This window comes from Pongo abelii, chromosome 11, assembly GCF_028885655.2.
Source record: "Pongo abelii isolate AG06213 chromosome 11, NHGRI_mPonAbe1-v2.0_pri, whole genome shotgun sequence".
Classification (NCBI taxonomy): Eukaryota; Metazoa; Chordata; class Mammalia; order Primates; family Hominidae; genus Pongo; species Pongo abelii.
Window position 1 is genome coordinate 82102560 of NC_071996.2, and position 22476 is coordinate 82125035.

The 22476-nt window shown below is 38.0% G+C and overlaps 1 protein-coding gene across 9 annotated transcripts in view; it reads right to left on the minus strand.

Moving 5' to 3' along the window:
- The window catches only part of ZNF385B (zinc finger protein 385B), a 420524-nt gene that overhangs the window by 24288 nt on the left and 373760 nt on the right, over positions 1-22476 (minus strand). For all 9 annotated transcript variants that reach the window (XM_002812641.4, XM_024243898.2, XM_063712903.1 and 6 more), the window contains one exon: positions 19414-19576. In XM_002812641.4, coding sequence (XP_002812687.1) covers positions 19414-19576 — 163 coding nt within the window. The remainder of the gene's footprint in view (positions 1-19413; positions 19577-22476) is intronic.

Genomic DNA, 22476 nt, shown 5'->3' on the forward strand with positions numbered 1-22476 from the left:
TTGCCATTCTAACTGGCATGAGATGGTATCTCACTGTGGTTTTGATTTGCATTTCTCTAATGACCAGTGATGATGAGCATTTTTTCATATATTTGTTAGCTTCATGAATGTCTTCTTTTGAGAAGTGTCTGTTCATATCCTTTGCTGACTTTTTGATAAGATTGTTTTTTTCTTGTAAATTTGTTTAAATTCTTTGTAGATTCTGGATATTAGCCCTTTGTCAGATGGCTAGATTGCAAACATTTTCTCCCATTTTGTAGGTTGCCTGTTCACTCTGATGATAGTTTCTTTTGCTGTGCAGAAGCTCTTTAGTTTAATTATATCCCATTTGTCAATTTTGGCTTTTGTTGCCATTGCTTTTGGTGTTTTAGACATGAAGTCTTTGCCCATGCCTATGTCCTGAATGGTATTGCCCAGGTTTTCCTGTAGGATTTTTGTGGTCCTAGGTCTTATGTTTAAGTCTTTGATCCATCTTGAGTTGATTTTTGTATAAGGTGTAAGGGAGAGGTCCAGTTTCAGTTTTCTGCATATGGCTAGCCAGTTTTCCCAGCACCATTTATTAAATAGGGAATCTTTTCCCCATTCTCGTTTGTGTCAGGTTTGTCAAAGATCAGATAGTTGTAGATGTGTGGTGTTAATTTCTGAGGCCTCTCTTCTGTTCCATTGGTCTATATATCTGTTTTGGTACCAGTACCACGCTGTTTTGGTTACTGTAGCCTTGTAGTATAGTTTGAAGTCAGGTAGCGTGATGCCTCCAGCTTTGTTCTTCTTGCCCAGGATTGTCTTGGCTATGTGGGCTCTTTTTTGGATTAAACCTCTTTTCTATAGCTTCAACTACTTTCTTTACACTTGATTCTTTTTTTCTGTCTACAAATGCTGAAACCTCCATGTTCTAAAAGTCACTCCTTAACTCAGTTTACTCCCAGGCCTTCCCACCTATCTTCTCTCTGGTGCTGAACTGGAAGTGGGTGTGTGAAATATGCCTTTCTGCTTCCTGTCTTCCTATCCATCCTTATCCTCCTATCAAAGGCAAAGATGTCTCTTTTGTCTTCTCTTGAACTGGACATGAATTTTTTCTGGAAACTTTTTCCCTTCAGTGTCCACAATACTTTTCACCCTTGATGTTCATGACATTTCCCCTGATTGGTTCTCCTTTAGCTTCTACAGCAGCTCGTTCTAGACCCCTTCACCATCTCCTATTCTTCTGCCTGTCCCTAAATGTTGGCATTCCTCAAGATCATACTCTAGTCTTTTTCTCGGGCATTACATGATCTAATTCAATTCAATGACCTCCTCTACCACATTAACATAGATTCCTAAATCCAGAGGTAAATTCTCTACTTTTCTCTCAAGATCAAGACCCTTTTCCACCAATACTCTATAGGATGTCTGCTTTTAGATATTTCATGGGTATTTCAAACATCAACATGCCTGATACTGAATGGATAAGCTGCTCTACACTGGGGCCTTTCCAAGTAGTCCCCACGTCAATTGATGGTATTGCCAGTTATATATTAGAACTGTCAGCAATGACTCTTAAATTCTCTCTGTTACATTCTGCATTTAACTAATTATCCTCATCTATCAGCCTTATTCACCATTTAAACTAGCATTTATTCAGCATTTACTATGTGCCACTACCTCATTTTAGGCCCTAATCTATTCTCTCTGGATTACCATGAAATTTCTTTACTGATCTTGACCATTCTAGTCTCTGAGCCCATGTCTTCCCTTCTTCCCTACTCCATACCTTTATAATCCTCTTCACATAATTATATTATGATCTTCCATTAATTATAATTATTTATTTGCACTTAAAAATTATTGCCAGGATAGAGAGATTCTTGAGTCCTGGAATCATGTCTTGATTTATCTTTATGCCCAATGTACAGAAAGCCATAGGTGAGCAATAAGTTTGCTGAAATAAGGAATGTCCAATTCAAGGCAGTGCTCTCTAGCCTCACAAATAAAAATATAAGAAAAATTCACTGCTAATAGCTGAATCATAACTAGTAAAACAAATACACATAGAACAGACACATAAATGCATTTTAGCTGTTGACTATGTAAATTACGCATATCATTGTTGTCAAGTCTATATATTTGCAATATATATTTAATGTCACTTGAGGTTAAAACAATTCTCTTGAGTGGATCTCCTTGAGATGTACCAGACAGGGTCATAACAACAAACACATTCCTTTGTGGCAGGTCTAATATTTTGATGTTTGATGAAATGAACAAATCTGTGATTATCTCCTTTGTTATAAATCCTATACAAACATACATATAGATAAAAAATGTACCTCTGATAACGATATAGCTAAGGCATATACCTCTGCCTGACAACCTGAAGCACATGTGAAAAAAAATCACCAAAATATAGCCATTCCTCTTTGCAGCTAAACTCATGTTCTGTTCTTTGGCAAGATTTCTCTTGAAACTATGGGTATTCTGTTTGGAAATTCATCAGAGGTTTCTAGCCCAACAACCCATCTCTGCAATGGTCTATATAGTCAATATTAAATTATATTATACAATATCCATTTGTGTTATCAACAATTACATGGTTGATATACTTGTGTAATAATACTCTTTAAGAAATCCCACCAGGTGTGGTGGCTCATACCTGTAATCCCAGCACTATGGGAGGCCAAGGTGGGCAGATCATTTGAGGTCAGGAATTCAAGAGTAGCCTGGCTAACATGATGAAACTCTGTTTCTACTAAAAATACAAAAATTAGCCAGGTATGGTGGCACACATCTGTAATCCCAGCTACTTGGGAGGCTGAGGCAGAAGAATTGCCTGAACCCAGGAGGCAGAGATTGCAGTGAGCTGAGTACGTGCCACTGTACTCCAGCCTGGCAACAGAGCAAGACTGTCAAAAAAAAAAAAAAAAAAAAAAAAAAAAAAGAGAGAGAGAGAGAAAGGGAAGGGAAGGGAAAGGGAGGGGAGAGGAAGGGAGGGAAGAAATTCCACATAGAATGTCCTGTGCCATTATTTAATTTCCCCTACTCTTTAGGTAATAGATGTGCATTACTGAAGGTGTCATTATAAAGACTTTGTGTGTTCATGATGGTACCACTCACAATTAACCCATATCCCCAGGTGCATAATTTTACATCTGGTGGCCCAAGACTGATTCTGAAGTACATTGGGAATCCTTCAGTCATCCATTTAGGCTTCCTCCAACTAGATGCCTCATTTAAACTTGGTCTAATTCCAAATGTCCCCAAGGGTTACCTAGTATAGTATAGTACAGGCTGGTTTAGCTCATAATACCCACTAGTTAGCTGATTTGCTTTATTAGTCATAGGATTTCCTGTTGGAAATGTCTCATCTCAATTCCTCACTGGAGGGTGAACTACTAGACCACCTTTGGAAACAGAAAACATTTTCTATATGGTGTCTGCCATTTTGAAGAAGTGTAAAACAAAACAGAATACTTAAGTCATAAGCCCAGAAATACTGAGTAGCCAAGGACAGACATGGAACTTAAAGCTAGTTTTTGAAATTCTCTGAGCAATATAATATTACACATTGGGTCAACCTAAGGCAGTCAGGCCCTTCTCATCCAGCACCCACATTATCATGCCTGTAGCTAAATTCCAGAAACCCTGTCTCTTCAAGCATGGTTGATGACTGTGAAGCTTGCTAAATCCTAATTAGCTACATTTATGTCTAATTTTCATATCTTGACTTTTAGACTAATCCTGAAAGCAGGGAAAATTGTCTATAAATTAAAGTGACTCTTCACTGAATCAGAATCTGCATGTCCTTTAGAAAAAAAAACAACAACAAAATAAAAAGCTTATTCATTTTAAGTAACTTAGGATCCATAAAAGTTAGGCGGTGAACTTCAAAAGTCTAAAACCAGCCCTGCATCGTACTCACATCTTCTGGTAATTCTCTGCCAGGCTACAATCCTGACTTAGGGTGTCACTGCTCTTTCCATTTGAAATCCTCTATCAATCAGGTTCTGGCCATTGGTTCATGGCCTGTAGAGATTCTGTGGTTCAAGAGAAAGTCAGCCATTGTCCTCCTTGTCTAAGCATCATATGACAACTGCCCTGTTGTATCTTGTGCCACTTTGGAAGCACAAGCTGCCAGCCTCACACTCAGATAAAACAATGGCATCTCCAACTATCTCCATGTTGAAAGCTGGCAGCCTACCTTCTGTATCAGTGAACTGGCACTGATGTTAGTGAACTTGTCAGCTTTTCTGAGTGAGCATAAAAAAGGGCTTGTTTACTAGAGTTTGAATCTAATGAACAGCTTTCTCTTATTTTGTGTAGTTTTTCCAGCCATTTGACTTGCAGAATAGAGAAATCATATTTCAACTTCTCTGGGTTGAAAAACTGCCCCTTTTCCAATTTGTCACCAAGAGATGTGAAACAGTTATTTCTGAGGCAGCTTTATTATGGAAAATAGAATAAGTAACTCATGTCGCTCAAATCAAATTCCTCAGGGAGTAGGTTCAGTAGAGATTCAAAAGCCAGGAGTAAGATTAAAAACTAATTTTCTGGGTGAAATGAGAAAAGGTTCTTTTTCTTTGAAATGAATGGCTCTTTATAGAGGAAACAGATTCACAAGGCACAAGTAAAACATTCGAATTCAGGTTTCCTCACCCTCTTTCCTCTCTAGATGCAGAAAACAGCAAAGGGTTTTAGCTTTGATACTTCAGGCAGGATGAGGTAGACACTGGCAATGGAAAGGTCAGCCTGAGAGCTACTGAGGAAACTGAGTCTTTCTTCATCTAGTCAGGGAAACTTCCAGGAGACAAGCTTTTTGCCTCAGGCTGCTTCAGGGACGCAGGTACCAGGTTCTTACTCTTTATGGACCTAACTACGTACTTACTGCCTGCTCAAAGGAGACTATATGGACATTCAGGGGCTGGACTGCCCAGGCATAAGAAAGATACCAATCCTTTAAAAATATATTTCTAAAAGCCAATTATAAAAAAAATTCTAATGTATTTAAATTCAATCTGCAGCCTTATTACAACGTTGTTAAAGCCGGCTTTATATTTAAGACCTAGAGGTTACAGGAGAAAGTCTGTTGGCCATAGGAAGTCTCCTTTAAAAAGTGATATCAAACTGCACTGCTCTGCCTATGGAGTAGCCATTCTTTTTGCTTCTTTCTTAATAAACTTGCTTTCACTTTTTTCTACGGCAGTGTTGTCCAATCTTTGGGCTTCCCTGGGCCACACTGGAAGAAGAAGAATTGTCTTGGGCCACACATAAGTTATACTAACACTAACGATAGCTGATAAACTAAAAAAATTAAATCGCAAAAAAATCTCATAATGTTTTAAGAAAGTTTACAGATTTGTGTTGGGTTGCATTCAAAGTCCTGGGCTGCATGTGGCCTGTGGACTGTGGGTTGGACAAGCTTGTTCTATGGACTTGCCCCGAATTCTTTCTTGTGTGAGGTCTAAGAACCCTCTCTTGGGGTCTGGATCAGGACCCCTTTCTGGTAACATCTTCCTGGCAAACCATGAAGGGACTACGCTATCAAGAGATTCCTGACCCAAAGGAAAATCATCAGCACAGCACCAACTGGCCGACTTTGGGTAAGTGGTGGGGTACATTTTACCCAGGAAAAGGATGGGATTGGGTTAGAGGTCCAATTTAGGAGAGTTAGATACCCTCCTAATACAGAGAAGGTTAAAGACCCTTCTTAGTAAAAGGCAAGGACGCTTGACCGAACTTGGGTTTGAGACCCCACTTAGGAAGGGTAGAGTCCTTCCTAAAATGTTAAGGGGTTAAAGGCCCACCTCAGTAAAGTCTCTCTTTGGCTAAAAATGGACTTGGCGCTATGAGCTGTTAACTGCTATTCTCTTTAGATTAATCTGCCTTGTGCTCTTTGCTGTCAGCTGTGGGTGACTGGATTAGGCATGTACAGATCATAAGACATGGGGAGCTTTTTTCTCCCCAATGGGGGAAACTTGATAGCTGATGGGACTGCTGGAAGAGATTCCTTTGCAACTGACAAGCGGCCGCCTGAACTTCTGACTCAGTGTCGTTGGGATCTGTGGGTCTTTCCCTGGCCTCCCTGAATTCCTTGCCTTCCCTACCCTACTGCAGGCCATGCTTTTCTCTCACTTTCTCTCCTTTCCCTATTCTGTCTTTTCTGTTACTTGGGGACACTGTCTGCTCTTCCATCTTGTCCAGAGACCACATGTTGAAACTTCTGGTCTGAGGTCATTCCATCCCACTTTGAATGGATTAAGGATGACAGGCATCAACCAGGGCAAGTTTTAACCTTGCCAGTTTGATATTGGGTGCTAAGTGGACTGGCTAATGTCTATGTTTTGTCATGCATATTTTGCTCTGGCTGGAATAGAAAATGTTAATCCACTTCCTCCATGCAGCCTGTTGGGCCGCATCTTGCTAAACTGAGAGGATTTTTTGCCTATGGTCCCATGAAACTGAAAAAAGATGATTTTCCTTCGTGATATGGTTTGGCCCCCTGGGCTATGGTGCAAGAAGCAGGGTTGCTAGGGCCACTCAGGGAGAAGGAACCCAGAAACCTAGCATGCTGGTGAAAGGTAAGAATTTCTTACCAGTCAGCCTTCTAGCCTCTCTCTCTGTGCAAACTGGTTGAAGGAATGGTAAAAATCACTGTTTGTCTCCTGTAAAGTTTTGATTCATGGGAAAAAGGATTTGTGAGGCTAGTGTTAGCTTGTAGCAAATCTGATGTGCTTTACCTTATGAATTTATCTTTCTGCTTTGTTCTGTCATAAAAAAGGTACCCTAGAATAAAATGTGGATCTAGGACCCCTGTAAGCCTGCTGTTCAAGCCAGCCCAGCAAGCTGGTCAGTTACAAACTTTGCTGCATGTCCCTGAAACAAACAAACAAACAACTGGATGAGGTTTCCCTCTCCTCTTGTTTTATGTCCTTGAGAGCTTGACCTTGTAACCATATGGTAGTACTTTCTCTTGGTCTTTGCCATCCAGAGGACAGGAATTTTGGAGTTCATGTCATAGATAGCTCTAAAAATTATCTTGAGCAGTTAAAAGCCTTAAAATGATATTATTTTAAGAGGGCTGGTTCCTCAAGGGGGCTTAGGGGTTTGTTATCATGCTAGGTGTCTTAGGAACATTGTTATATGGAGATTTATGACTCCACAATTGTGACCATAAAGAATTGGGCAAGAAATAGATATGACGTTGCATTGCAAACTGTGAAACTCACAATAATATAACATAAATGACTAAGAGTTTCTTGCCTATCCTACCTTTGCCCCATGATATATACCTCAACAAGACATTAGAAGTTATTATAAAAATAACTTCACATGGAGAATAGAGAAAAATAACTCATAATCCTGTCACACTAAACAGTTTTCAAACTGGGCTCTGTGGACTTCCAAGAGGCCCATGAATTCAAGGGATCCAATAACTTGGATGGCTAAAAACACATTTTTATTTTCTTTTTTTCTCAATGGAAATTTAGCACTTTCTTCAATTATACTTGAGGGTGACAAACTATAGTAGTCCTAGCAGTACCTGTAACTTTGTCACCAACACAAATCAGATATTCTCATCAGACATTACAGTTGTCATAGAATGCTTGAAATGTTATTTATACTCTTCACCACTTCAAAATTATAGTAGATATTAGACCCACTGATAAATCTTATGTAATGCATTATTGCTATATTACTATATCATAACTAAAAATTGACAATTGGATTTCAATAGAATTCATTTTCTTTGAAAAGCTGTAAATTTCATTTTATAGATTTTATAGTTTGAGAATAGGCTTCACTAGCCAGCCACAGGCATCCATGGCACAAACAGAGGTTAAGAACCTCTGTGTCTGTGCCTGTCATTTCATTCTGCCTTAATATGTTACTGGCTTTTTCTATGTTGCTTCTTTTATTTACTTTAAAGCTGCATAATAGTAGTACTTTAAGTAATTCCCCTAGTACTAATAATCTTGATTCCATTTTTCATTAATATGAATGCTACATTAGGCATCTTCATGCATAATATTTTATTTTTCTTGCTTTGTGTTTAGGATTATTACCTTGGTATAGAATCCAGGAAGAGGAATTAACCGGTCTAATGGAATACACATCATTATGGTTCTTGATTTATTCTATGAAGTTGCCTTCCAAAAGAGTTCTCTCAATTTAAAAATACTGTAAGTGATATAAGCAGGACAGCTGCTAATGATTTTTCGAAGTACTTACAAAACTTCTATTGGATATTAATCATATGTCCTATGGGTTAGTCAAAGGATTGGGTAAAATTTTGGCTGAAAAGAAATAAGCAAATAACTTTTCCTAATCTAAAAATGTAGTATATGAATTAATTTCCAAATTGAGTAGAATTATTTTACTTGTTAACAGGGAACTAAGAACAATGATATTGTGCTACGGAAGACAAATTATTTTTAATGTGGATATGGCCATTTTGCTTGTTAAATGGGCAAAAATCATAAGACACTGGTAGAAGTTCATATATTTCAAAGCAAGGAATAAGATAATTTCTACTGTGATAAGAACTTCTAGTGTTTGTTATTTTATATTCAAAGGAAACAAGCATGTATTTTTTAGAAGCTAAGTAATTAATAGCCGACAAGGATTACCAAAAAATTGTTTACTAAGGAAAATGTTCTGCAAAAGCTGGAAATAAAATATATGGGCTGACAAGTTTCTGCTGTTTTACTGACATAAATGCAGCAGAGACTTTTCAGGCAGGGGTGTGCTTCTCATTTGGATCATACCCCCTTCCCTAGCCTTTTGGATCTCAGTAGCCAACCCTGTCTCCAGGCAGGGCTGCTTCCCCACATGTGGCATCCAATTTTCTCTTTCCACAGATGGGGATGTGTTAGGTCGTTCTTTCAATACTATGGCTGCACATACAGCAACTTGTCAACCTGTGAGGTGGGCATCCACCTTAATTAAAACAAAGAAAAAGAGCTAAGACAGTGTCTTCTTCCCCTGTCCACATTCTAGGGAGGGCACCAGAGCTTCCCTCTTGAATGCCATTTAATGATATTCACTTAATATGTGCTAGTTATGTTACTACTACACAAGAATAGGGTACCAGGGGCTGCAGGGGGCATAACAGATGAGACACATTAACCAGTGGAAGGATAGAAAGACATTTCCACCATTTCTTATAAAGGTGAGGAAGACCAAGAAGGCCCTTCCACATCTTTAAATGTGTCACTGAAAAAGTCAGGCTCATGAAACCTTAATGTCCTGAAATGAAACCACAAGTGCAAATAATTACTATGAGGCAAGAAAACAAGTACATAAAGAGGAATGTAAGTGCAGGTCACTGTTGCATGCCAGCATGCCATGAAATGATCATAGAGTCAAAATATAGACAGGACCTGGAAATTTCTTTGAACAAATGGTTACTTTTTATGGCTACCAATTTACTGAGTGTCTGTGGCATGACAGGCATTGAGCCAGGCAGCTTACATGTATTAGTTCATTAATCCTTACAACAATCCTAGGAGGTAGGTATTAGCACTCCCATTTTTGAAAAAAAATTATGCTTTAAGTTCTGGGATACACGTGCAGAATGTGCAGGTTTGTTACATAGGTATACCTGTGCCATGGTGGTTTGCTGCACCCATCAACCCATCATCTACATTAGGTATTTCTCCTAATGCTATCCCCCCCATTGCCCCTACCCCCTAATAGGCCCCAGTGTGTGATGTTTCCCTCCCTGTGACCATGTGTGTGTTCTCATTGTTCAACTCCCACTTATGAGTGAGAACATGCGGTGTTTGGTTTTCTGTTCCTGTGTTAGTTTGCTGAGAATGATGGTTTCCAGCTTCATTCATGTACCTGCAAAGGATGTGAACTCATTCTTTTTTATGGCTGCATAGTATTCCATGGTGTATATGTAGCACCCCCACTTTATAGATGAAGAAACAGAAGCTCCATGAGCATGACTTAGTCAAGGTTATATGAGTTCAGTGGGAGGCAGAGCTAATCTGTCCGACTTCAAGCTCATGCTCATTCTACTATGCTATGGATGTAAAGTAGGTACATGGCACTCGGGAATCATACCTTCATTAATATAGCTTTATATAAGGGCTCTCACAACTTGATTTTTTTTTAAAAAAAAAACAGTTGTAAAATAGGGTGGGGAAAGAAACAATACACATTTCTGGGATGTCAGACTTCCAGAAGTGTCATCTAGTAAATAAATCTCAAACAGCCTTCAAAAAGCATAAGCAGTAAGCTTAAGTTCACGAACCTTCATGCAGATGTAGTGAGTATATGTATAATGGTAGGTTTGACGGACAGCCCGAGTGAGACTCTGGCATTGAAAATATTTGGTTGGTGCAAAAGTAATTGCGGTTTTTGCCATTACTTTTAATGGCAAAAATTACTATCCTTACATAGTAGTAACATAATTAGTATGTTACTTAACATTACTTTTAATGGCAAAAGCCATGATTACTTTTGCACTAACCTAATACTTTCTATCTGAATAACTCTGGGCCATTGTTTCCCCTCTCTGGGTGTCACTTTCTAATATCCATCAGAATACTATTATAATCATTAAATAAGATAGTACATATAAAATATTTAGTATGCTATAAAGCACATAATGCTCATTCAGTTACATGTTATTATTAGTATTGCTATTAAAATTATTTTTTGCATATAAGTCCAACAAACTTGGATCTATTTTTCTAGAATATAGGATATTAGGTGCTGCATAATGAAAGATGATGATAGCTGACCACTACAAAGTGTCGCTGTCATCTTTCGCAAAAAGCAGAAAGAATGGTAGCTAAAATAAGTATCACAGGAGAAAGAAGGAAAAAAAATCTGCAAGAACATCAATAACAGGCATTTCTGTTAAAATCTGTGTTTGGTAAAGCTCTTTCACAATCATTTCATTTGATCCCTACAACATATCCATACTCCCTACTGCTGTGAAGCAGGGAGGGCATTATTTCCACTTTACAGATTAGAAAAGAGGGGCTCAGAGAATTGAATAACTTCTCTGGAATCACAGCTAGTTAAAAGAGCAAGGAGTATCAAAGAGTAGAGTTATACTCTACAATGCAGTAGCCATTAGCCTTACGTGGTTACTTAGAATTAATTGAAATTAAATACAATGAAATATTGACTTTCTCAGTAACGTGAGGCACATTTCAAGGGCTAAAAAGTCACACGCTGTTACATGCTGTTAGTCATAGTCATGTTGGACAACACAGATTATAGATCATTTCCATTATCACACAATTTTTTTTTTTTTGACAGAATCTCCCTCTGTTACCCAGGCTGGAGTGCAGTGGCACGAACTCGGCTCACTGCAACCTCCACCTCCTAGGGTTTGAGTGATTCTCCTGCCTCAGCCTCCTGAGTAGCTGGGACTACAGATGCCCGCCACCATGCCCAGCTAATTTTTGTATTTTTAGTAAAGACAGGGTTTTACCATCTTGGCCAGGCTGGTCTCGAACTCCTGACCTTGTGATCCATCCGCCTCAGCCTTCCAAAGTGCTGGGATTACAGGCGTAAGCCACCACGCCTGGCCCACACCATGTTTTATTAGACAGTGCTGGTCTACAGAAATGAGAGCACCAATCCATTACTGCATAATATGATGCCCTGTGTTCACAACAGGGAACCTGAGCCTCAAGGAAAGAGTCAGGGAAGAGGAACAGACTTTACACATGTTTCATTGAAAAACACTTTAAGCATTATACTATAAGGCTAACTTTATGTGGCACTAGACCATAAGCATCCTTAGAAGTGGACACAGGCTGGGCACGGTGTCTCAGCTTGGGATTACAGGCATGAACCACCGTGCCCAGCCTGTGTCCACTTCTAAGGATGCTTATGGTCTAGTGCCACATAAAGTTAGCCTTATAGTATAACGCTTAAAGTGTTTTTCACTGAAACATGTCCAAAGTCTAAAGCACTTTGGGAGGCTGAGGTGGGCAGATCACTTGAGGTCAGGAGTTCAAGACCAGCCTGGCTAACATAGGTAAACCCTGTCTCTACTAAAAATACAAAAACTAGCTGGACATGGTGGGGCACACTTGTAATCCCAGCTACTTGGGAGGCAGAAGCAGGAGAATCACTTGAATTTGGGAGGCAGAGGTTGCAGTGAGCCAAGATCGTGCCACTGCACTCCAGCCTGGGCAACAGAGTGAGCCTCCGTCTCAAAAAAAAAAAAAAAAAAAAAAAAAAAAGCAGACCCAGAATCTCCCAAAATGCCTGCCACATGTGCCTCACACACAGAATATACACGTATTTATTGAGGAGCTCTATTTGATCATCCACCCGTGTCAGAAAAATATGTCATGTAAGAGAATTCTTCCTGAAGCAAGTAAGTAGAGTGTCATAAAAATGTAAGTAATAACCTTTGTTGAAATCTCAAGGGCATTTATGGTTATACATTTACAGAATTATTCAATGTACACACAAAATCCTTTTATATTCCAATACCTTTTTAATGAAGGAAAGTTGTATATAAGTGTAATAAAAAGAGATAAATACTAGTTAAAATAAATATGAATGAGGGTGAAAAAGTTTTTAATAGTGATATAAGCTTTAACAACAAGAAATCTAAGGCTTTGCTTTTTGGAGCGGTTTTTAATATATCCTCAGTAAATCCTAAGTTAACAGACACTCAGTGAATCACAAATCAGCCTCAACTTTTGGTTCACTTTTCTTAGAGCAACACTAAAAAATAGCTTTCAAAAGTGGAGAAACTGACAGTAAATGTTCAGCATTATTTGAAAGCAATATAAAATGCTGTAAAGTTTCAGAAGTTAGTTCCCAGAGGATGACAAACATTTAACTTCTAAGAATCTTCAGCCTTACCTGGAGGGATGCTACTGTCAAATTCAAGGTGCATGGGTAAAGATGGAGGCAGTTCTATTTTTTTAAGTTGACTTTGAAAGTCATAATGATATATGTGTATTTCATGAAAATATGAGTTTTAGTATAATGGTCTGTTCTCTTTAGACAGATGGGACTCATTTATGTTCTACATGATTATACCCCAGAACTTCAGACTTAAGATGTTATAAATATTGTTAATCTATTATTTTATGAAGGATATGAAATTTTGGCCTCTCGGATTTGGATAGATGTATGCCAAATTTATGAGGGTGCTTTTCCATAAATGACAGATGCTGCCAAAGCACAAAACTATTTTTCTTCCATTCAACATCACAAGGTCCTGTTACTAGAGACAGATAAGGGTGAGGAGGCAGCTAAGAAGACCTTGCTGGCTAACTGATAGAGTCCTGTGGCAGTCAACAGAAATGAGAAGTTGTCAATTGGAAAACTTGGCCCCATTTGTAACAACACGTAAAAACTATGAAGTACACAGGGGAACCCATAAAAATGATGAGGCGAGGGTCTCCATTTGTATCTATGGTGGAAAAATCTTAGACAAAATTGAAAATGCACTTTCATATGGCAACAGGGTGACCACAAAAAGGTAAACTGCTACTTTCGAGGCAAATCATTCTGATATACTCATTGATAACGACTCTGGATTTACACCTGAAGAACTGCAACCATGCAAAAGCACAATAGCTGAAAACTAAAATGAGCTGCTTCAAGGTGTCTTATCCTCTTTCTCTCCTTCTCATGTCTTTTCTAACACTATTACCTCACGGTCTCCATAGGGCATGGGTGTGGGATAAATAAAACTATTTCCCTGCCCTCAGTGGAAATATTTTAGGTAAAATGATTTAAAATACTATTGAAAATGTGAAGCGTGTTCAAGAGAACTCACGAGTACCCCTTTGGAGGCAGGGCAAGCCTTCTACCATGCTGCAATGCTCCGTCTCAGTGTTAGCCTCTATTTCAGTGAGTACATTTGGCTCTAGACATGTAAAGTCTGTAATTGTCAAGCAGGAACTTTGAGAACATTTATCATTTGCCATTTACCTAAAATGAGTGCTTTTATTCAAATCTGTTCTTGAAGAAATTTGTAACTTCTAAAACTTTTCTTCTGCTACACTGAAACACTACAGATAATATCCTGCATAGAAATTAAGGATTATCAATGAAACAAAGCCTTGATGGTCCCTTCACTGCCACAGCTTATACCAAAACAGTCAGCAAGAAATTTAAAAGTCATATATGGTCCTACTCATCAATTCTTTAGAACATGGTTAGTGGTTTCTTCCTTTGCCCGTTGGAATACTTGCATTTACTCCTCCAAGTCACAGAAGTTTAGAAGTAATTGGAATAATGAAACAAGCGTGAAACAAGAAACCCCAAGTTTCCATCCTGACTCTACTGGGATTTGAGTTGTGCCACCTGACATAAACCACCTAACCTTCCCATAACCCAGGTTCTTCATTGTTACTGTAGTTTTGGGAGCAGCTTGAAGGTGATGACTATATATTATTTCTCTTTAAATCCGATGTATCCAACAATGACAACAAAAAACACCACTAGGTTGAAAGTTTTTGAGGGCGACAAATGTCCTTCTGTTCACTGTTGCACCCATATGTACTATGCTATTTAGTATAGATAATCAATATTTGTTGAGTGAATAAATGGATATCAAGTTCGTTGCATGAATGAACAAACAATGGATACTAATTTCAGCCCTATCTATCAAAGGGTTAAGAGAGTCAAGTGAAAACATATATGTAACTACGTCTTGTAAGCTGAACAAATTTAAGGCGTTTCTATTGTTATATTTCAACAGAAGATGCTGGCTCAATTATCTTTGCTCTTAATTGCATTTATAAATACATCTATAGCATTTTGAATCATTCTATATGCATTCGTCTGTTTAGACAGCAACTGATTAAAGGCTGTTTAGCTCTAAGTAGCTTTATGTACTTTAAACTAGAAATGTCATTTCCTCATATTGATACCTAATTAATTTTTTTAAAAAATCCAATGTGAAAGCCCAGACATATGGACTGTTAGGTTGATTCTCATAATATTTTATTATTTTTAAGGAACAGGATTTTTCTGGAGGCTCTGTATTTTTTTAACCTGGTATGAGTTGTTAAGTGCTGTCAAAAGAAAGCCTTCAATTTGATGTATTGGGCATATTATCACAGGGAAGTATATTGTCATACGGCATTATGACACTTGAACTCCAGGGGGAAATTTGGGTAGAGTGTCTGGCCAATATGTTCTAGCCATCTTCCTGAAGCTGCCTAATGCTTGCTGTGTTTTGACCCCAATTCTCCCAAAGCACATTTTTCCTCCCTCCCATTATATTTCCAACTTCCTCTGATGCATCATTAAAAGTTAGGACAGATCCTGGGAGACTATAAAGCCATTTATTTGGATTTTACATGTAACTCTACCTCAACTTCCAAAAAGTGAATGGACAGCTATTCTTGCATAACTGAAGAAGAATAGCTTAAATGAAATATATCTAATTTTTTGAATCATGTAGTTAGAACTTCTTACGATAAATGCAATTCATGCTATTATAGTTTAAACCCATTTTGTTTACTGACCTGAGAGAAAAAAAGAAAGCTTGCCATGATATCCTGAAATTTTTATACACAGTAGCTCCATTATAACAAATCTCTTTGCATTATACAGATCTGGATACAACATGAACCAAATTATGTCTCCAAAAGTAACATAAAAGAGAAAAATGGTTGTGCCAAGTGCCAAAATAGCAGGTAAGAGGGCTTCCCTAGCTCTTGGAAGCCTTTTAGATCACTTCTTAGAATAAATAATGTGTGCTCTCGAGGAGCAGAAAGAGTTCACCAGCTGGGCACAGTAGCACACACCTGTAATCCCAGCACTTTAGGAGGCCATGGCAGGCTGATCACTTGAGGTCAGGAGTTGAAGACCAGCCTGGCCAAGATGGTGAAACCCCATTTCTACTAAAAATACAAAAATTAGCCAGGCATAGTGGTGCGCGCCTGTAATCCCAGCTCCTCGGAGGCTGAGGCATGAGAACTGCTTGAACGTGGGAGGTAGAGGTTGCAGTGAGCCAAGATGATACCACTACACTCCAGCCTGGGCAACAGAGTGAGACTCTGTCTCCAAAAAATAAATCAATAAATAAAAAAGTTCATCTGTGGGTCACAAGTTTCTTGTCGAATACCCTGAAATCACACCTTGCCTTAAAGGATGTTCCCAGAAAGCTGCTCTCCCAGAAGCTCCCTCCGTTAACTCCTGGTTATTCCCTCTCTTTGAAAATGTAAACAAAACTTTGCTGCTAAGCTATTGATGCTAAAACATGAGAATGGAAATGGAATTAGTCAAGCCTATGGACGTTGCCAGTGCCTGCATAGTTGAAATCTGGCAGCTGAAACATCAAGTGAGTAACATTTTCACTTTTCATTTAAATATCTGAGAATCACAAATACTACTTAAGCCCACTTGACAGGAACTCTTCATTCAGAAGAAAAAGACCAATGCTGGGGAATTTCAGTCCCATGAAATTTGCAAATCAGTCATGAATTTTCACTGTGACTTTTACTCTAATTTTTGTCTGACTCCTTAAAGCAACATTGTCTGAAATAAAACATTTCAGTCAATTATCACAGTCATCATTCCTCTTCCCACCCTCTTTCTCCTTACATTTTACCTAGACCTTGTGTGAAGCACTGATTTTTGTGTCTTGTGTTTTTCTAGAACAGGATTTTAAATGAAATGAAAGCCAGATATCAACAAAAATCTATGACTTTGACAAAGCTGTGGGAGCTTTTCAAGAATTTAGAAACAGGCAATTAACAATACATTAGGTATTACATTGCTTGGACCAGATTTCCCATCTGGGCAAAGCTTCTAATTTTCCAACTTGAAAATTCTATAAAACTCATGTGAGAATTCTTGCTTAGAAGCTGACATATGGTTGACGGTGACAAAAGAACATGTATCTATTTGGCAAATGCACCCCCTTTTTTTTAAAGTGCCATCTTTCAATGACTTTGGTGTAGCTTTTATAAGTATAATAGAACAAATACAATATTTTGTTAGTATTAATACTTATACCAAACACAGAGAAACAAAAAGTAATGGCCCAGCAAATGAGTTACCAAATAATTTATACAGATTTTGAGTAAGGAAACATGAAAAATGAGATAACCTCCAAATATAGGTGGCTTCTATTACTCCTAGTCCAAATCTGTACAGTCACAAAGTGAGTGACATCAATACTGTTAGACTACAGGTACTAGGAGGTGGGTAAAAGAGTGGCAGAGGAAGCAGAGAATGCAGGAAGAAAGACCACCACGTATATACTGAAGAAGAGATGCTGTGGTTGAGATTTGTTTTCCTCTCTCCTGGGTTTTAGATCTTAATTCTTGTTCCTTGTTCACACCACTGGTATGCTTTATCCTGGTGTTTTCCAAATGCTCTGTAGGCAAACACAACTGCTTAGAAAGTGTCTTTGTTTTACTGAGCACCCGCTAACATTTGAGTATTGGAATGAAAGCCTTGAATCCTTAAACTTTATTTCAAAATATACTCATTGAAATTGGGCATCTCGTAGGTATAAGGCATGCTGTAACTATGATCCAGGCCCCTTTATTTCGATTTTCTATTTCCGTATTGCTCTTTCCTTGGTTTTATCTCCTCATCTTTGACTTTTTTTTTCTATTTTTTTCTCTTCTTCCACACTTTTCCTTCTCCCTTTAATTATCTGCTTTTTTAAAAAATGGATTCTTCTCTGATTGTTCCATCTCTATTTCTGATTTTGACACTATTTTCTGCTAATTACTTTTACTAATATCCCTACAGCCAACCCAATTTTCAAATAATAATGTAACTTAAGTGGAACACTGAGCTCACTCAGTAGCAACGTTGTAACATGTATGGTACCTACCAACTGTTCTATTAGCTGAAAGAATAGAGTGACACTAACCTCCATTGTTTTATCATTTTACTTATGTGTTTTGCTGGAAGGTAAAGAGCATAATTTAGATAACAAAATCTTTTGCAGAGTATTATTCCATAGAGGCAGTGATATCCTGCATTAAATGAAACCAGGCAAGAAGTCAGGAGGCTCCTGCTCTTCCAAACAGTGGGTAGCCTCCAGCAAATAACTGCCACATTGTGTACCTCACCAGTTTGCAATTTTGAAAAATGGAGATAATATTTGATATTATACCTGATAGATATTGATTAAAGACTAATTCGATAATATATGTCAGAAGGCTTTGTTTTTTAGAGAGGGAGACATGCTATGTAATAATCTGGCATTTATGACTATATCTGTTCATCAGATAACATGATTTAGTGATCCTATTGTACAAAGAACAAAAAGTCTTCATTACCAAATTTAGCTTAGCTCAATCCTTCTACGCTGAGGAGCTTTTGGAGCCAGCATCTACAGGGCCTAATCAATAATGGTCCCTTTTTCCATAGTCTCTTTGTTTGAACAGGTTTTCTGAACCTTCCTCTTACAGTAATGGATTTGATCATCTCCAAAAGCCACGGGAAAGCAGTCTTAAGTCTCCTTCTAAAATTCTCCAATGATTCGAGAAGCAGAAGAGAATCAGAAATGTGTGTGTTTCCCACAAGAGGGAGGCCCCTAAAGACAGCATCAAACATAAGAAAAAGGGACATATTCTCTTAGTCTCCTTTGACAGACACTGTTCCTCAAAGAGTCACTGAAACAAGATGACATATCCGTCATGGGCCCAGAGGGGCAGATGTGAGAATTGTGGAAGCCTACTAAACATCCAATTTCATGGTATCCATGCTACAAAAATGAATTTTTTTCTCTTTCCACTGAATGAACCTACTCAGAAATTCTGCCAATTCACTGGGACTATGAAATATAGACTCTTCTTCAGAGGCATTTCACCTAGTAACCCATTTCGATTTATACATAAAGGTCTTCTGTTAATCAGTTTGTAACGTTGGAAATCATTCCCTTAAAATATGTAAGTCCATTTGTAACTCTGAGGGGAACCCTGAAGATCTTCAAAAAGCATCATCTTTTATTACTAAGCACATTTCCAGATTCATTTAGTAATGCCACTCTCTCAGAAAGTTCCCCCCTTTGGCTCCTCAACTCCTTTTAACTACAGTAAGAGAACATAAAAATATCTATTAGTAAACAAGTTTAAAGAGTCCTTCACTAAAAAAGTCTATAGTAAAAAACACACATAAAATAAATAGAAAGAAGTAATAAGCTCAGTATTTTAGATCCATTTCCTGATTTTAGTCTAAACACATTGTGATCAAGTAGTCTACTTGTTTTCAAGCATATATTCTTATATATATATATATTTACATACACACATATATACTTAAACGTATATATTTAATAACATGGAATGGAAACATATCAAATGCTTAGATTCTGTGCAAACATATAATCCTTCCCGTGAAGAAAACATATTAATATCACAAAAACAAATCATGGAGAGTAACATGCAACAACTGAGGGCAGGAAAACGGGGTCAGGGCAGGGGAACAGGAGAAACACAAAGAATGTAAAGAACAAAAAGTGTCATTGACCTGATTTGTCAGAGTTGTTGCCTGTGATTGGAGTGATGGAGCAGCTGGGATTAGCCTTTGCGCTGTCCTTGGAAGGAACCATTTTGGGTTTATTTTTCGTTGCCTCTAGTGCTTTGACCTTCTTGGCATGTTTACTTCCTTTGTAGTGGGCCTCGGCCTGGCTCTACAAAGGAGAACAAATCAGGCTCATTTTTTGCTAATTACAAACACCACAGTGGATGATCATGCAGGAAAAAAATACATTCGATCATAGGCACCACAGACATTTACAACTCAGTACCTGACTATGTTTTTGGCTCTTCGTGAAATGGTAGACCAGTTCCTAAGAGGGTATAGCATATCAAAACCTCCTATACAATACAAAGGACCTGCATCTTTAAAAAACCAGACATTATATGAGTGGACAAAAGGATTAGGGCAAGACTGTGACAAAGGTGAGCTTTGTCATCAGTGCCCTCCCACCAGTGCCCATTGGGGCTACTTTTCAAACATTGGCTGGCAGCAGCAGCTTTGAGTGTCCTACCCATGCCTGTGGGTATGACCTTCCACAGTCATTTCCCTTCAACTAAAATCCTGTTTGCCACGTGTCTACTTTCTTCTGGGCTCTGCTCTGAGACCAACTGGTGTGACAAAACATGTTAATAGGTACTACTGAGTGAAAATGACACTGAATTTTTTGGTAAGCTCTACATGCACTTCATGTACCATTTTGATGATTCCAGTTACAAGAACAGATAATATAAGCCACAAAGGAGGTAGGAACAAACCCTTGTTTCTGATCTCAGATGTGATTCTGAAGTCTAAGTGGTTAGTGTTAAATTCATTTATACACAAAGCATATATAGAACTGTAACTTCAGTACTAGATCAAAAGGAAAAAGAAAGAGCACGACAAAACACAAAAACAAATTACAACAAGCCTTGAAAACATTTAATCAACTTACTGACATTTGGAAAATTCTCCTCTGCCTAAACAACAAGGCTTTTCTCTTATTGGTATCTAGTATTAATAGATACATTAACAAAAGAATCTAAGCATATTCACTGGAATTTTGAAAAGACTGAAAAAATATAAACATGTATTTAGTGAAAAGAAACAAAACTAAACATAAATGGTATATTAGCTTAGTTATAAAAGTGAAATGGATGACAAATCTTATGCAAAGCAACATGAACTTTTGTTAGAGGATTTCTAAAGAAATAATAACTTTAAAAACCATCAGTTTTCTTTATATACTTGTATGTGTTTGAAGAGGATTAAATGAACTTTTCCACTCATTCTCCTCAACAAGCAGAATACAGGTGATAAGTGTGTTTGTAGGTAGGTAGTTGGAAGCGATAGTGGACAGAATGGGTCTCTGTCCTTAGGGTCCAATGAGGTTTCACAAATACATGAGGTAAGAAGTTCAATGGAGAGCTATCCATATACAAGGGTGAGCTAAAACAGCAAAAGATGCATGCTATGGGAGATACAGGACAGCAAAAAAATGGACCAGAGGGGAGTGGTATTAATGAAGACTTCCTAAAATGGGTAACTTTTGATTTGAGATTTGAGGAAAGGGATCCATATACACTGGTAGCGAAGAGTACGTTTCTAGTTGGAGAATGCAGGCCTAAGGAAAGTACTGACACTAGAGTGCCGGAACAGTGAGGGCCATGGCTGGACAGGTGCTTACATAGGCCTCGTGGTGGAACATCATCAACATGAGGTTAAGGAAACTAGATGTGTAGTTATGTAGAGGAGGTCACCACTGAGGTGAGATTCTCAAGCAGAGGCCTGATGATACACACAAATTCCAAATGGGGAAGACTTCTGCAACAGCTATTTATTACATGTTTCTTGGATTGAATATGAGAGAAAAGAAATGACACAGAAAGGAAGGCAGCAGAAAGAATATATGATTCTTCTGGTAAAATCATTAGTGGAGAGTATGACTATAATAAAGTCCCTTTTATAATAGTATCATTGATTTCTTGAAGCCTTGGTTATTATCAATCCTCCTTCTGCCGTTTGCTTAAGTGGAACCATTTCACTACTAACTAGTAGAGACAAAGCACTCTTCTAACGTGCCATGATTAGACTAAGCCATCTAAGGTTGATTATTGTGTGTTGTTGAAGTGTTTCTTCTGACTTTCCTGCTTGTTTCACTCCAGCTTACCAGGACATGTTGCTTTGCTATCTTCAGACATCCAGCCACAGCTAGTTCAGCAGAACTGGTGATGGTGAGCACCACTTCAATGCCAGCATTACTTCCAGATCTTGGTGGGTGATAGGCCTACTTTATCCTAAGCTTATAAATGATGATGATGAATTTATTCATGCCAAATATTATAGATGATATAGTCACAAGTGTTAAGGGTCATGCAGTGAGTTAAACATCATATCTATATATTTGCTCTCCCATTTAAATGGAAGCTTGGTGATAGATTCATGCCACCGTCTGTTTTTCAGTGTACCTTGATTCTGCTGTGTTATTTCTTGTAGGGCGGGAGGTGGTTGGGGAAAAAAATATTGCTTTGGTAGTAGTGTAATCTAAGGATAGGTTTTGGACATATTAGTGATTTCCCTAGCATATAACCCAGATCACCCAAGGTCTATAGCCTTGTGCTGACTATACACGGTCCCTAACTTCCTGAATATCTTTTCATACATATCTTTTTAGATCTTCATTGACTTGGCATTGCTCTTACTTGGTTTGCTCAAGGACTTCTCATGTTGTTCTCTGTCAAGTTGGAAAAAAAAATAATCACGTGGGGAGAAAAGTGTAACATTATTTTAGGACCTTTATTTATTACCAACCAAGAATGTTTGAATCCAACTAATATAGTTTGGTAGTTATACATTAAGAAAATATGAAAATAAAAATTAAAAATTGCTAATGTAATATAATAATATAATAATGATTAATATTACTGAGCTTACTGTTTCAGGCACAATTCTAAATGCATTACATATCTTAGCTCATTTAATCCTTATAATAGCCTATGAAATAGGCATTATTGGCCAGCACTTCACAAGTGGGAAACTGGGAATAGAGAAGTTAAATAACTTATAAAAAGCCAC